The sequence below is a fragment of the Schistocerca gregaria genome, chromosome 1 (genome assembly GCF_023897955.1).
Source record: "Schistocerca gregaria isolate iqSchGreg1 chromosome 1, iqSchGreg1.2, whole genome shotgun sequence".
Taxonomy (NCBI): domain Eukaryota; kingdom Metazoa; phylum Arthropoda; class Insecta; order Orthoptera; family Acrididae; genus Schistocerca; species Schistocerca gregaria.
This window is the reverse complement of record NC_064920.1, coordinates 300841036-300855541: the sequence shown is the minus strand read 5'-3', so window position 1 is coordinate 300855541 and position 14506 is coordinate 300841036. Positions and strand designations below refer to the sequence as shown.

The 14506-nt window shown below is 43.1% G+C and overlaps 1 protein-coding gene across 1 annotated transcript in view; it reads right to left on the bottom strand.

The window, feature by feature from the left end:
- Positions 1-14506, bottom strand: part of LOC126342072 (progestin and adipoQ receptor family member 4) — a 177888-nt gene that overhangs the window by 49201 nt on the left and 114181 nt on the right. The window contains exons 3-4 of the mRNA XM_050001824.1: positions 13007-13110; positions 1384-1521 (exon numbers count right to left, since the gene is read on the bottom strand). Of these exons, the coding sequence (XP_049857781.1) occupies positions 1384-1521; positions 13007-13110 (242 nt within the window). The remainder of the gene's footprint in view (positions 1-1383; positions 1522-13006; positions 13111-14506) is intronic.

The following is a 14506-nucleotide window of genomic DNA, read 5'->3' as shown; positions in this document are numbered from 1 at the left end:
GCGTATGGGTCTCTGCAGTAGGTGCCTCATTCATGTACTCCTGCTGATTGCTGTTCATCTGCAATGAAAGCTGGATTTTGCATACCAGTAGGACAACTGGATGTGCACTGAGTGGTGACAGATAGGCTTTCCAGACAAATCACATTTTATGCTTCATCAGTCAGATGGCAAATACCTTGCAACAATCATCCAGGCTAGATGAGGGAGTAGTATTGTCTGGGGATCATTATCATAGCATTCTCTGGGTGGTCTGATTATCCTGGAAGGCCCAATGGATGAACAGAAGTACACATATTTCCTTGGGGACCATGTCAACCCCTATATGCCATTTTGTTTTTGTTTTTTCTCTCGGCATGATGGCATATACCAGCAGGACATTGCAATGTGTCACACAGCTTGGAGCGTATAAACTGTTCATGCTATGGATCTTCACCAAGAAACCTAGTGCAGCTAACCATGGCACAGGAGTTGGCATGGCTCTACATCCCTGTCGTTATCTTACAAAACCTCACTGACACACTACCTGCACATCTGCATAGCAAAAGGTGGATATTCTGTCTTTTGACAAGTGCTCATTAATTCGACTGTGCCATGTACTACCAAATATAACTCTTCATTACACTGAAATGATCCTTGTACGTGATTCAATTTTTTCCTTGTAGTGTACTAGCAAGAAATGAGGCAAGATTTCTTAGAGAGGTAGCGGTAGAAGACTGTTTTCACGGTTACAATACTGCAATTAGAACACTATTTCATGATCATCTAAGCTCATTTGCAGTTAAAGCATTGACACATTTTGGCTCATGGGTAGGATACTAAGAAAATACAATCCATTTACAAAGGAGATTGCTTACAAAACGGTTGTACAACCCATCCTAAAATAGTGCTAATGTTGGTTGGGGCTCATACCAAATAGGATTACCAGTGGATGTAACATATATACAAAGAAAAGCAGCAGGAATGGTTACAAATTTGTGTGATGCATGAGGAGAGCATTGTTGAGAAGCTGAAAGGACTGAACTGGCCGACTTTTAAATAGAGACCCAAACTATTACATGAAAGCCCACTTATAAAGCTTCAAGAACCAGCTTTAAGCAAGCAATCTGGTAATATATACTGATCCACGTGTACAACTTCCATGCACATTGTGAAAATGAGAATATGATAATTATAGAGGACAAAAGTGAATGTAATGGCAAGAAACCCTAATAAGAGGTACAGTGAGAAGTGCCCTCTGCCATGCACTTACCATTCATATACATAATAATAATGAAATGTACAAGGATGAGTGCACATTGATGCTGTATATCTACAGTCTGTTGACGTTGACTGCTATGTACAGTCTTACAATAGTAATACAGTATGGAAATAAATGTACTTTACCTGTAGTATAACATGTATCAATGTTGCTGGATCTCCTCCCCCTATAGGTGACATTCGTAACAGGCACAGAAACTGGCGCATCACAAAGGGGAGCAGAAAACAGAGCCTTCGTTCCCATGGAGACCAAGCAGTAAGTGCCTTCATATGAAATAAACAAAATTGCTTATAAACTGAATTTTCAACAAAACTATACATTGAAAATTTCTAGGGTTTACTTTATATATTTTAATGAAGATGATATTGTCGTAGTCTTGCAGCTCTTATGGTTTGATGCAGCTCTCCACTCTAATCTCCCTTGTGTGGCTCTTTGTCTCTGCGTAACTACCGCAACCTACTTCCATTTCATCCTGGTTATTGAATTCGAGCCTCGGGCTCCAAAACTGACAGTATAGTATTCTCCTTAAAAGATAATGATACCATGACAAAGGCGCTATCAAATTACTGGGTATCTACCTCAACACAAAACTGAACTGGAGACCATACACAGATAATCTACATAGCAAACTATTTCATGTGTTGTACCTAATCAGGAACTAAAAATTTGTGTTAGTGTGAAACAATTGCTCTTTGCCTTTACACAAGAACTATGGATAATGATACGGGGTAACTCTATTGGAGCCAGAAGAGCTTTTCTTTGGTAAAAACGTATGGTCTGAGAGCCAACAATCCATGCAAAATGTATTTCATCAATAACAAAACAACGGCTATCCCATTTCTACACATATTTCATACGCTTATACTCACCCAATGACAACTGGGATAAACACGAGACAAGAACAAATGTTCACTTTTACAGAACTAGGAACAGAAACTCTTTGAATATTCCCTGGACTAGACTGACAACTATGTGAGGTGGCACAGTGGTTAGCAGATTGGACTTGTAGTCGGGAGGATGATGGTTCAAACCCGTGTCTGACCATGCAGATTTAGATTTTCTGTGATTACCTTAAATTCCTTCAGATAAACCCCAGGATGGTTCCTTGAATGGGCCAGGCCATTTTCCGTCCCCATCCTTCCCTCTTCCAAGCTTGTCATCCATCTCTAATGACCTCGTTGTTGACGAGATGCTAAACACTAACCACCATCTCCCTCCCTTGGACTAACAACAACTCAAAAATACTTTCTGCATGCAGGTAGGTCTCTTTTTAACAAATTAACAAGTGGAATGAAGCAGTTAAATACTAATAAGTCCAGAAATATTACAGAATTCAGTCTGAGAGAAAAATATTTCTACACTGTTGACGAATTTGTCAATAGCAAATGTAAGTAATCTACCAATTTAATTACAAAATAATAGCTTTTATCCATATCATTCTTAAGAGTGTGTGTAGAACAACTTTGTATAAGTAGTGTAACTAAATTTAGCATAGTGTGATTATAAAATTGTACAACTGCACATGTGCAATACAATCTGTATTTTAAAACACCTGACATATATTTTTGTAATTATGGAGGGTACCTTATGCAGCTTGAGGGCTGTCTTATGGTTGAGTGAGTAAATGAATAAATGGATCTACAAGGCCAAGATAATATTGAAACATTATGAGTGTTATGTAATACTGCTGATTTCTGGAAACATTTTGTTAGATTGGTTGTAATCAAGTGAAACACATCCTATAAACTGCTATGGGAGTGTTTTTGAATATATATGAGACCAAACCTCCTATAGGTAGGCGGTAGACTTCATTTCATTGGTAGTCTAATGGCAAAATCCTGGCAAGTTTACAAAAGGAGACTGTTTAAAAACCACTTGTGCATGTGTTGGACGCATACCAAATAGGTCTAACAGAGGATAGCTGAGTGTATATAAAGAAAGGAGCACAAACAATCATAGGTTTGTTTCAGTCATGAGAGAGTGTCATGGAACTGTTGGAAAACCTGAAATGCTAGAGGTTTGGAGAAAGACATAAGTTATTCTGTGAAAGTCTGCTTACAAAATTTCAAGAGTCAGTGTTAAATGAAGAATCTAGAGATGTTTTGTAACCTGCAACATATCACTCCCATAGGGGCTGTTAAAACAAGATTAGATTACTTAAAGCACACACAGAGGCATTTAAGCAATCATTTATCAAATGCGTCAAACACGTTTGGAATAGGAAGGAATCGTGACATGTATCACTATGCTAAGTGCCCTCTGTCAAACACTTCATAATGGTTTGCAGACTATGGTTATAGAGGGAATTTTTTGTCTTACCAGCATTTTGTAACGGTATTCATCCTGTTAGACAGCTGTTTAATAGTCATACCAATATAAAAAGCTGGGCAATGATTGCAGCAGAGCTGGTATATCATGCGGCTGCTATCACAGGTGGCCTAGTCTCTGAGGGGGTAAGATAAGCCTGTGGTAGGACTGGAATAGAAAGTGCTGTTGGGTGAATTTGGCAGGTCTTTCACCAGATCTTCCACAGGGATATAGTCACTGTGGCATAGGATTGGGTTTGAGAGTGGCATAGGGGTGGACTAAGGATGCACTAGGATGTAGTAGAGGTCAGAGTGTGGTGGAACACCAATTTAGGAGAGGTAGGAAAGATCTTGGTAAGATGTCCCTAATTTCAGGGTTTGGTGATAGAGTACCAAAGCCCTGATGAAGGATGTGGTTCAGTTGTTCCGGTCCAGGGTGGTACTGGGTGCCGAAGGGGGTGCATTGTAGCTGGTTCTTGAGGGCAGTGGGAGGATTGCAAACGTGTGAGGACTTGGCATGGGCAATCTATTTCCAGACTAGGTGTGGGGATATTGCCTGTCTGTGTGCCACAACCAAACTGTGGTCAAGAGCAAAGTGGACCACCTTGTGGTACAACATGCAGGTGAACATAACACGCTTGTTTTCAATGGCTGCTTCACAGACTGGGCCATCTGGATACTCCTCTCTACCATTTCTGAATTTGTGTTATCACACCTACCAGTCTGTTTCCCTTCTCTGCTCCTCTCCTTTTCTCCCCCCCCCCCCCCCCCAACACACACACCTCTTAACAGCCTCCCACTCCAATGCTGCACCTGGCAGTCTGGTATCCTGATGCCATTTAAATCCTGCATAATATGTTGAAAAATGGGTCAAATGGCTCTGAGCACTATGGGACTTAACATATGAGGTCATCAGTCCCCTAGAACTTAGATCTACTTAAACCTAACTAACCTAAGGACATCACACACATCCATGCCCGCGGCAGGATTCGAACCTGCGACCGTAGTGGTCACACGGTTCCATACTGAAGCGCGTAGAACCGTAATATGTTGAACTATGTATTCTACCAAAAATATAGTACTTCTAATTTTATGGTTATTACATCTCGGATTGGGAAATAATGGAAATCAAGAACAGGCAACCATTCACTAGCTTTCAACTAAGCTATTCTTTCAGTTTCCCAATGTAGCATATGCATGTACACACACACGCGCGCGCGCACACACACACACACACACACACACACACACACACACACACACACACACACACACACATATATTCCTCACTGTCTCTCTTTCTCAATCTCCATTCCAGCAATCTAATCAGTTTTCATTTCTGAATAATAGTACAAACACTCTCTCCAACACAATTACAAATCTCCAGTATCACCCACATGGTAAAATGTTGATAGATGGTTCTAGTATCTTCCGCCATGGAAGTCGAACACGCGCCAGAGCAAATGGACATGGTCAGCCCATAGAGGGCTCCGCCTCTGCGGCGGATATTCCACGCAGCAGCACTCGCGCAGCAAGGGCGCCACCGCTACACCACGTGCAGACAATGGCCAATAGCCGCTCCTTCCGGTTTCGTATATAGGGACCCGTTCTGGCCTAGTCCAGCCAGTCTGGTACTCCCTCTGGATTTCATTTCTACCTCGGCGGTACTGCGTCTGGTCATTGCTCGTTGTTGACGTTTGCGTGGCTCTGGTTCTGAGTGGATTTACTGTTGGTGTTTGGTGTGCCGGTCGCCCCTCGACGTCGGACACACGGCCACCTCCCATCATGCCCCCAGTGCTTCTCGGCCCACATTTGAGCTGACTGTCCCCATCGCTGGAAGACCTGTCCGCTCTGTGAGAAAGAGGGTCACCTCCGATCCGTCTGTCGTAGCCGCTTGACCCGCCCCCGTCCCGCCCCTGCAGACCAACAGGAAGCCGTCTATGCTTTACACACAGTTGCCCCTCGGACCGACTCATTGGCTCAAAAGTTATTCCTCACCCTATGCATCTTTAATGAGAACGTCTGTTTCCAGGGTGATACGGGGGCCACAGTTTCTTTGGTCAATCTGATGTCATATGCACGTCTCGGGTCTCCAGAATTGTCCCCACCCTCTCGGAGGTTGGTCGCCTACGGCGATGGCTCCATCCCTCTCCGTGGGCAGTTTTCTGTTATGGCCTTCTACAAAAACATTACCCGTCCCCTTACCCTATTTGTGTTGGACCATCCATCGGCTTCGGACATTTTTGGACTAGATGCATTTACATGGTTTGACTTTTCCATTCAAGGCGAAGTGCAGTTCATCTCAACTACGGTTCCATTTCAGGACCTAGATGATCTGTGCACATCCTTTTCCTTCCTGTTTTCGGCAGACCTGGGCTGCGCTTCCGATTTCCAGGCACACACCACTTTACTGCCGAACACATGGCCTCGCTTTTGTCAAGCTCGCCCTATTTCGGTGGCTTCGCGTGCGGCTGTCAAGCAAGAACTCAATTGGCTCCAGGCTGTGGGGGTTATCGAGCCAGTACAATCGAGTGCCTGGGCAACAACTTTAGTGGTCATCAAGAAACCCAATGGATCACTTTGTCTTTGTGGGGATTTTGGGGCTACGGTCAATGCTCAGTCTTTGTTCGAAACTTATCCCATCCCTCGACAGGAAAACCTTCTCGCTAAACTGGCAGGTGGCGAGTACTTTTCTAAGAATGATCTGGCAGAAGCCTGTCACCAATTGCCGTTGGATGAGTAATCGCAGGCCATTGTCGTCATCAACACGCCTTTCGGTCTCTATAAAAACAAGTGTCTTCCATTTGGCATTTTCTCTGCCTCTGCAATTTTCCAGCGGTATCTCGAGCAACTTATGCAACCAATACCGGCTTGTGTCAATTACCTTGATGATATCTTAGTCACGGGGCGCACGCGGCAGGAACATCTGGACAACCTCAGTACCTTATTTCACGCCCTGCAGGCTGCGGGTTTACGTTGTCGGCTGGAGAAGTGCAGTTTTTTTCAACCGGCAGTGGAGTACTTAGGCCATTGACCCAGTAAAGACTGCAATGTCGCAACCATCGATGCCCTTCCATGTACACAAAACTTTCCAAACTCCAGGTATTTTTGGGGAAAGTCAATTATTACTTAAAGTTCTTACCCCAAGCTGCCCACGTCGCGCATCCCCTAAATCACCTGCGTTGTAAAGGGGTACCTTACATGTGGACTTCTGCCTGCAATCAGGCTTTCACCTGCCTGAAGACGATGCTGAAATCTACCCCTTGCCTTATGCCTCTCTCTCCGGATCGTCTCTTGGTGGTGGTGGCCGATGCCTCAGTGTATGGGATTGGGGCAGTCCTGGAGGGCGCACAGGAATGAGGATGGGTTGGAACAACCTGTGGCATATGCATCCAAGACATTAACCCCTGCACAAAGCAATTACTCTCAGATCGAAAAGCAGGCTCTTGCCATTATTTTTGCAGTTCAGAAATTTCACATTTAGCTGTTTGGGGCGCAGTTCACCCTCCTCATGGATCACAAGCCCTTAGTGTCGCTTTTTGGGCCCCATTCGCACCTCCCAGAACAGACGGCTCAGCGTCTTCAGCATTGGGCGTTGTTTTTGAGTAATTACACTTATACCATCCGATATAAGCTGACCAGTCAACACACTAGTGCAGATGCCTTGTCATGTCTCCCAGCAGGACCCGATCCAGCGTTCGACCAGCAGGAAGTCCTGTGCTTCCACATCAACTCCGCCCACCATGAGACTCTCGATGGATTTCCTCTGACGGCTACGCAAATCGCCACTTCCATGTGCAGGGACCCCATTCTGGAGCAAGTCCTCCGCTATGTGACCCATGTGACCCGCTATGTGGCCTCCCTACCTTACCCGACGTTTGAAAACTGACTTCAGCCTGTGGTGTCACGTCTCACACGGACTTTCAGTGATGGAGGACATCCTCCTGTTGTCCACAGGCTCGGATGCCCATCGGGTGGTCATCCCTCCGGACTTACGCCATCGTGTCCTGCACTTATTACACCGTGGACACTGGGGGATGTCTCGCATGAAGGCGTTGGCTCGACAACATGTCTATTGGCCAGGGATCGATGGCGAAATTGAGCACCTGGTCCGTGGTTGCACGATGTGTACATGTCATCAGGCTAGTCATCCACAATCTTTCGTGCCCTGGCCAACACCCAGTCAACCCTGGGACAGGATCCATCTCGATTTTGCAGGCCCCTTCTTAGGCTCCATGTGGCTCCTCATCATTGATGCCTATTCCAAATACCCATATGTGGTCCGCATGGCGTCCACCACCACTGACGCCACCCTCACCGCCTTGGCCCAGGTGTTGGCCATTGAAGGCCTTCCTCAGACATTGGTCACAGATAATGGGCCCCAAGTCACGGCATCATCGTTCCAGGCCTTCTGCTCTGCTAACGGTATCAAACACATTCGCTCTCCCCCTTCCATCCTTCATCCAATGGCGCGGCAGAATGCCTGGTCCACACTTTCAAACAGCAGCTGATGAAATCAGTAGAGCCGTCAGCTACCACCTTGACCCTCACCTTGTTTCTCAGCACCTACCGCACTACGCTGGTGGCCGGTCATAGTCCTGCCAAACTCCTTCACAGGCGACAACCTCGGACCCTCCTCCACCTGCTGACCCCATCCCCTTATGGGCCCCACTCTAGCCCCTCCGGAACTACGCCCCGGGCATGGCTGTGTGTGCCCGCTCCTATGGCAGCACACCTGCATGGATGCCCACTACAGTGACGGTGGCTCATGAGCGGCGAGTGACAAGCGTACAGACACACAGAGGGCTTGAGCGTCGCCACCATAACCAACTCCGCCATCGAGCCCCTGCCTTGATTCCTCCTCCACCGCCTTCCCTGCTTCCTGGTGCGGACACGTCCCTCAAGGTGGAGCCCTTCCCTTCAACCTCCATCTCCTCGCCGCTCTGCAGACACCCTTTCCACCTCGCCGGGGTATAGAGATGCCCTCTGACCCCCTGCCCTCTGGTGACACCTTGATGGATGCCGCAGACAGTCTGCCCTCCCATCCCCCAGTGGTCCCTCCGGACATCTCACAACCCGAGCACCAATTTCGGGGGGGAGGGATCTAGTATCTTTCGTCGCGGAAGTCGAACACACGCCAGAACAAATGGATGTGGTCGGCCCATAGAGGGCTCCGCCTCCGCGACGGCTATTCCGCGCAGCGGTACTTGCGCAACGAGGGCGCCACCACTATGCCACATGCAGACAGCGGCCAATAGCCACTCCCTCCAGTTTCGTATATAGGCACCTGTTCTGCCCTAGTCCAGCCAGTCTGGTACTCTCTTTGGATTTCGTTTCTATCTTGGCGGTACTGCGTTCTGGCCATTGTTGACATTTGCATGGCTCTGGTTCTGAGTGGATTTACTGTTGGTGTTTGGGGTTGTGGTTTCCACAAGCTTCCATTGTTTATCTCTTCGTTGTTGTGTCGGTCATAGTTGGTCATGGTTGGTTGTTGTCAGTTGTCATTGGTCTGTCCTCCGAATCATCCTGTGTTTACCCGGTGGTGTGTGCTCCACCGCCGGCGGCTTCCCCACCTGGAGGCACTGATCCGCAACCCAAGGTGTTCCCGCAGTTGATTTTGGTTACTACATACTACAATGGTTGCCAACACAGACACGTGTGTGCACATGGGGGGGAGGGGGGTGCGCACATGCACACACGAGCGCTAGGAGGCAATTTGAAGTATTTGGCAAGGAAGGGAAAGGGTACAGTGGAAGCAGAAGAGGGCAAGACAGATGGCCCTCATGGAAGTGGTAAAATCAGGATTAAGTTGGTTGGTTTGGGGAAGGAGACCAGACAGCGAGGTCATTGGTCTCATCAGATTAGGGAAGGACGGGGAAGGAAGTCGGCTGTGCCCTTTGAAAGGAACCATCCTGGCATTTGCCTGGAGCGATTCAGGGAAATCACGGAAAACCTAAATCAGGATGGCCGGACGCGGGATTGAACCGTCATCCTCCCGAATGTGAGTTCAGTGTCTAGCCACCGCGCTACCTCGCTCGGTGAGGATTAAGTATTATAAATGATAAACACAAAACTGATGAAATGGAGTGTGAGAGAAAGATAGATAGATAATTAGAGAGAGAAAGAAGGGGGGAGGGGGGGGGGGGGAGGAACTGGTGGAGAAATGGCGAATAAAAGTTGAGACAGGAAAGGAAATGGTTAGGGTGAGAGAGCTAGAATGAGTCAACTGAAGATGGGATAGCAGAAGTTAAGGTCAAAGGGATTTTGAGAATTGAGGAAATGTTGAAGAGACAATTCTGACTTGTGCAATTCAAAGGAGCTGGTCCTAGTGGACAGGATCCACTGAAGTCAATTTCACTGCCTCATGCAGTATTTTGTGTCACTATATGATTGAGTTTGCAATTTGGTGGTTGCCAATTGCCTGGAGACAGCTAATTAAGCGGCACACAAGGCAGAATGCTGCACAGTAAACAAAGCACAGCTAGTATGTGATGTGGCTGCTTTCACATGTGACCTTATCTTTGTTTGAGTAGTAAATAAATATGTGGGTAATCAATAAGGAAGCCAGGGGATTGGGAGTAGGAGTGACTTAGGGTTATGTTATCGTTTGGATGTGAGACAGACTACTACTTTTTGGAGTTTTGGTAATATTTTAGGCAGAAGTTTACTCTACTCATGTCTCCTGATGTAGATGAGTTTCTCAGTGCAGAGAAACAGCTATCAGTTTTTGGGATGAGTACTAGCTGTCTAAAAGGGATGGGATTATATATGAAAGCTGAGCTGCAAATACTGTCCAGTGTTTATGTGGGTGTGAAACCTAAACAGCTACCAGTGTGAATGGCCACTGCCAGATCACAGCAAATTGTTAATGGCATACTTATGAGTGTTCAACTGAGTTGTTTCCATTTCATGACAATATTTTGACCGAGTTGTTTCCTCTAGGTGCTGCAAGTTGTGCTGTTATACATACTTGCTGCCTGGACTGAAACTAGTCTGTAAATTATCATTGGTTTCGTGCCAATATTTACAGCTGATTGTAAGTTAATCCTCAGATGCCCACTATGCCCTTTAATGCTCCTTTTTTTTTCAGTGTGTACACTGATATTCTGTGAAACATCCAGGAATGGAACAGCGAAGGGCAGAAAAGATAGTGATACTTTTAGTATCTTCCGTCATAGACTATAAGGTGGATTAGCTGTTACATTTTTGTCATTTAAAATTTTATTTATGTACATAATACTTGTATAAATCACTGTCCTTTTCAAATACAAACTACAAGTATCTCATTTTGTGTAGATGAGTGACAATGCTGAAATACATTGACTTCTCATAAATATAAAAATAATATGTAAGATTAGATCCTGGCTGTTGGTTGTTGACATCTGGGACATTAATCTACTTACTGAGAAGTCTAACACTGTCACATTTTAATCTGTCTGGAATTTGGTTTGGTTTTTATTGATCTCGGAAATACCGCTGTGTGTTATTACACACAGACCTGGGTTAATTCATAAGAGAGCTATAGGCTGTTTATACTTAAGTGCCATGAATACAAACAGTTTTGAACTATCCAACAAAATAAGACATTATTAACAGTAAATTATTACTTTTAAAATACGACGTCTGGAAAATTCGTAATTTTGCACCAATAGTGTGTTGGAGTGAAATGCGGTTGGCATCCCTGCCTGTGTGTTTAATGTGTAACGCTGGAAGTTTCATTGCTGTATGTCTGTCAGTTATTGTTCAGTGCTGTATCGAGTAGAACGTTGTGTGACATAGTTTGTGAATACTGAGATGGCAGAGTTAGAGTGGCAGGATGTCTGCATTAAATTTTGCATGAAACTCGAGAAATCCTTTACAGAGACACGCCAAATTATGAAGGAAGCCTACAGTGATGAGTGCTTCAGCCACACTTGATGTTATGAATGTTTCATATGGTTTCAAAGTGGCAAGATGGAAGTTAAGGATGATCTTAGTTTAGGACGTCCTTCAACATCTACCGACAACACTCATGTCAGGAATGCCAACAAAACTGTGCATGCCAATTGAAGACTGACAGATCGTTCCACGGCTCATGAGTAAGACAAGAAAGATCTTCGCCTCGCATTCTATGAATAGCTTTTGGATCATGTAAATGATAATAAGATATTCCTTGAAAGAATCATAAATGTTGATGAGATGTGGGTCTGTGGTTAAGATGTTGAGACCAAGTTTCAGTCTTCACAATAGTGGGAGAAGGTTCTCCAAGACCAAAAAAACTTGTCACATAAGGTCAAATTTCAAAGCCATGCAGATAGTTTTCTTTGACTTTGAAGGATTAGTTCATTTTGAATTTGTGTCACATGGATAAACTGTTAATTGATGGTACTATTGTGTTGTGTTGTGACACCTGTGAAAAAATGTGAGAAGGAAATGACCTGAATGTGCTAAGACAATTAGTGGTTCTTGCATCACGATGATGCCCCTGTTGGTGTGTGACTATTGAACAAAAAACGAAGCCAGTATGTTGCTTCATGCTCTGTACTCTCCAGCCCTGGCCCCTGGAGACTTATTTTTATTTCTAAAGTTGAAAGCTCCATTGAAACAATGAAGATCTGCAATGATATATGAGATAAAAAAAATTCGGAGAAGATGCTTTGTGCAGTCCAGCAAGAGGCACACCAAGACTGCTTCTGGAAGTGGAAACAGCATTAGGAGTGGTGTATCAATTCTGGAGGAGAGTATTTTGAAGGACACCATGCACAATAAGTAAAGGGTAAGCATAGAAAAAATTTGTGCACAGAGTTCCAAAATTTTTTGAACAGACCTTGTATGATATTTTTATGAAGCCATCAGACAAGGCAGACAAATAATTACAATTTGACATTCTATTTGCAGACACTGAGTGAGACTTAATTATGTACCACACACATGACTAAGAACCTTGTGTATTATAGGGACACTGTCTCATATTGAAAGTATTAGCATTGTCAAATGAATTTTTATTTTGATGGCTGTTCATGTATTAGCAGTAATGATAATCAGTTCACCAGGTCAAAGAAGATAGAAAAGGATATAGCAAGAAGTTAGAGAACAAGAAGAGATTGACAATCCATTCAATATTTTCAGAAATGTGTTGCCTAATTAATTTCCTTACACTTCTTAATGTATGAACTTTGACATTTCTATATAATTAATATTTATTCTGTATTATTTGTGAGTCTCTCAATGGTACAAGAAATCTGGAAAAATTTCAATGATTGACAAACATTTCTTGGTATCCTTTTTTCCATAAAGTTAGCAGATTAAAGAATATTCGCTAGAAACTTTCCAAATTTTAATGACTGCAGATATTTAACAAAGTTTCTTCTTCATTGTACATCTCCATATTATTATCGTCTTAAGAGGGAACAATAGTAAGAAAATTGTGTTTGGAATTAAAATGTATTATATTTTGACATACCTTGTAGAGGCCCCATATGGAAAGAACACAGTAGAAACAAACTATGACATATCGACAGAGTCGTGGCAAACAATATGTGGATGCAGAAATAGCTGGAAGGGCACCTGAAACATATTCAGTGAAAATAGTTTAAGTTAGTTGTGATGAATACAGTATAATAAGTATTTAAATTACCTTTTCATACTCTTGATTAATTAGAATACTTTAAGTTTTAGCACACATTTGTAACATATTTATGCTCATGATACACATACCAGCAGACTGATATACAGAGGGAGGGAAATTCAATTACTACAATAAGTAACAAATTTTAATTTTTTACATGATGACTACTGATCAGTGATTACATGAAATCATAAAACTCAAAAGAATACCAAAACAAAATATTAGCCATAACACATACAATGAAACATCATGTTGCATCATTCATGCAAAATTTGCCTTTAAATATGTCTGCTTGTGTCTGTATATGTATGGATGGATATGTGTGTGTGTGTGTGTGCGAGTATATACCTATCCTTTTTTCCCCCTAAGGTAAGTCTTTCCGCTCCCGAGATTGGAATGACTCCTTACCCTCTCCCTTAAAACCCACATCCTTTCATCTTTCCTTCTCATTCCCTCTTTCCTGATGAAGCAACCTCCGGTTGTGAAAGCTCGAAATTTTGTGTGTGTGTTTGTGTGTTTTTTTATTGTGCCTGTCTACTGGCGCTTTCCCGCTTATTAAGTCTTGGAATCTTTGTTTTTAATAGTTTTGGAGTTCATATATATATGTGTGAGTAAATATTTTGTAAGGTGTGAGCATCAGATAGGTCTCTAAATGAATAATTTTGGATTCTGAGCAGTTTTAATAATTGATTATCATCATGGAATATTTTGATTGCTCTTGATATATTGCATTCACAATAACAGATAATATGAAATGAATATAGATAAATCTGAAGTACAAAACCTTACTTAACATAGAAATAAAATATAGTTGTATTACAATAGCCAATGAACTACCCTGGAAATACTAATACAATCAAGTTACACTAGGGTATGAATTTGAGAAATAGTTATGAACGCAATAAAAAAAAAAAGTTACACGCTTTGTTATGATGAATGTAAATCTATTTGCATATCACTAAAGATCTGAGATAAGGGTACTGCACCAAAGGAAGATATGTGGGTTAAACAGATATTTAACATTTTGTACTGGTTTATAAAAAACTAAAAAGACACTGGGTTGGAAAATGTGAGTTGTCTATGTTCTTTTATTCCCTTGTTTACCTATTTTTGAAGGGGAGATGTTCCATTCTGAACTCACAGTTCTTTTTCTGTTAGTGGGTGCACTTGTACCACACTAAGAGAGAGCTTGTATTGTTTACTTACCATTATTCTTCTTTCTGTCTCTTTCCTTTTTTCTTTTCTACCAAAGCTCTCTGATTTATAGCACATATTTTTTCTTACCCTATGATATATCAATTCCTTGTAGCACATAACTAGTACCCCAATATTTGA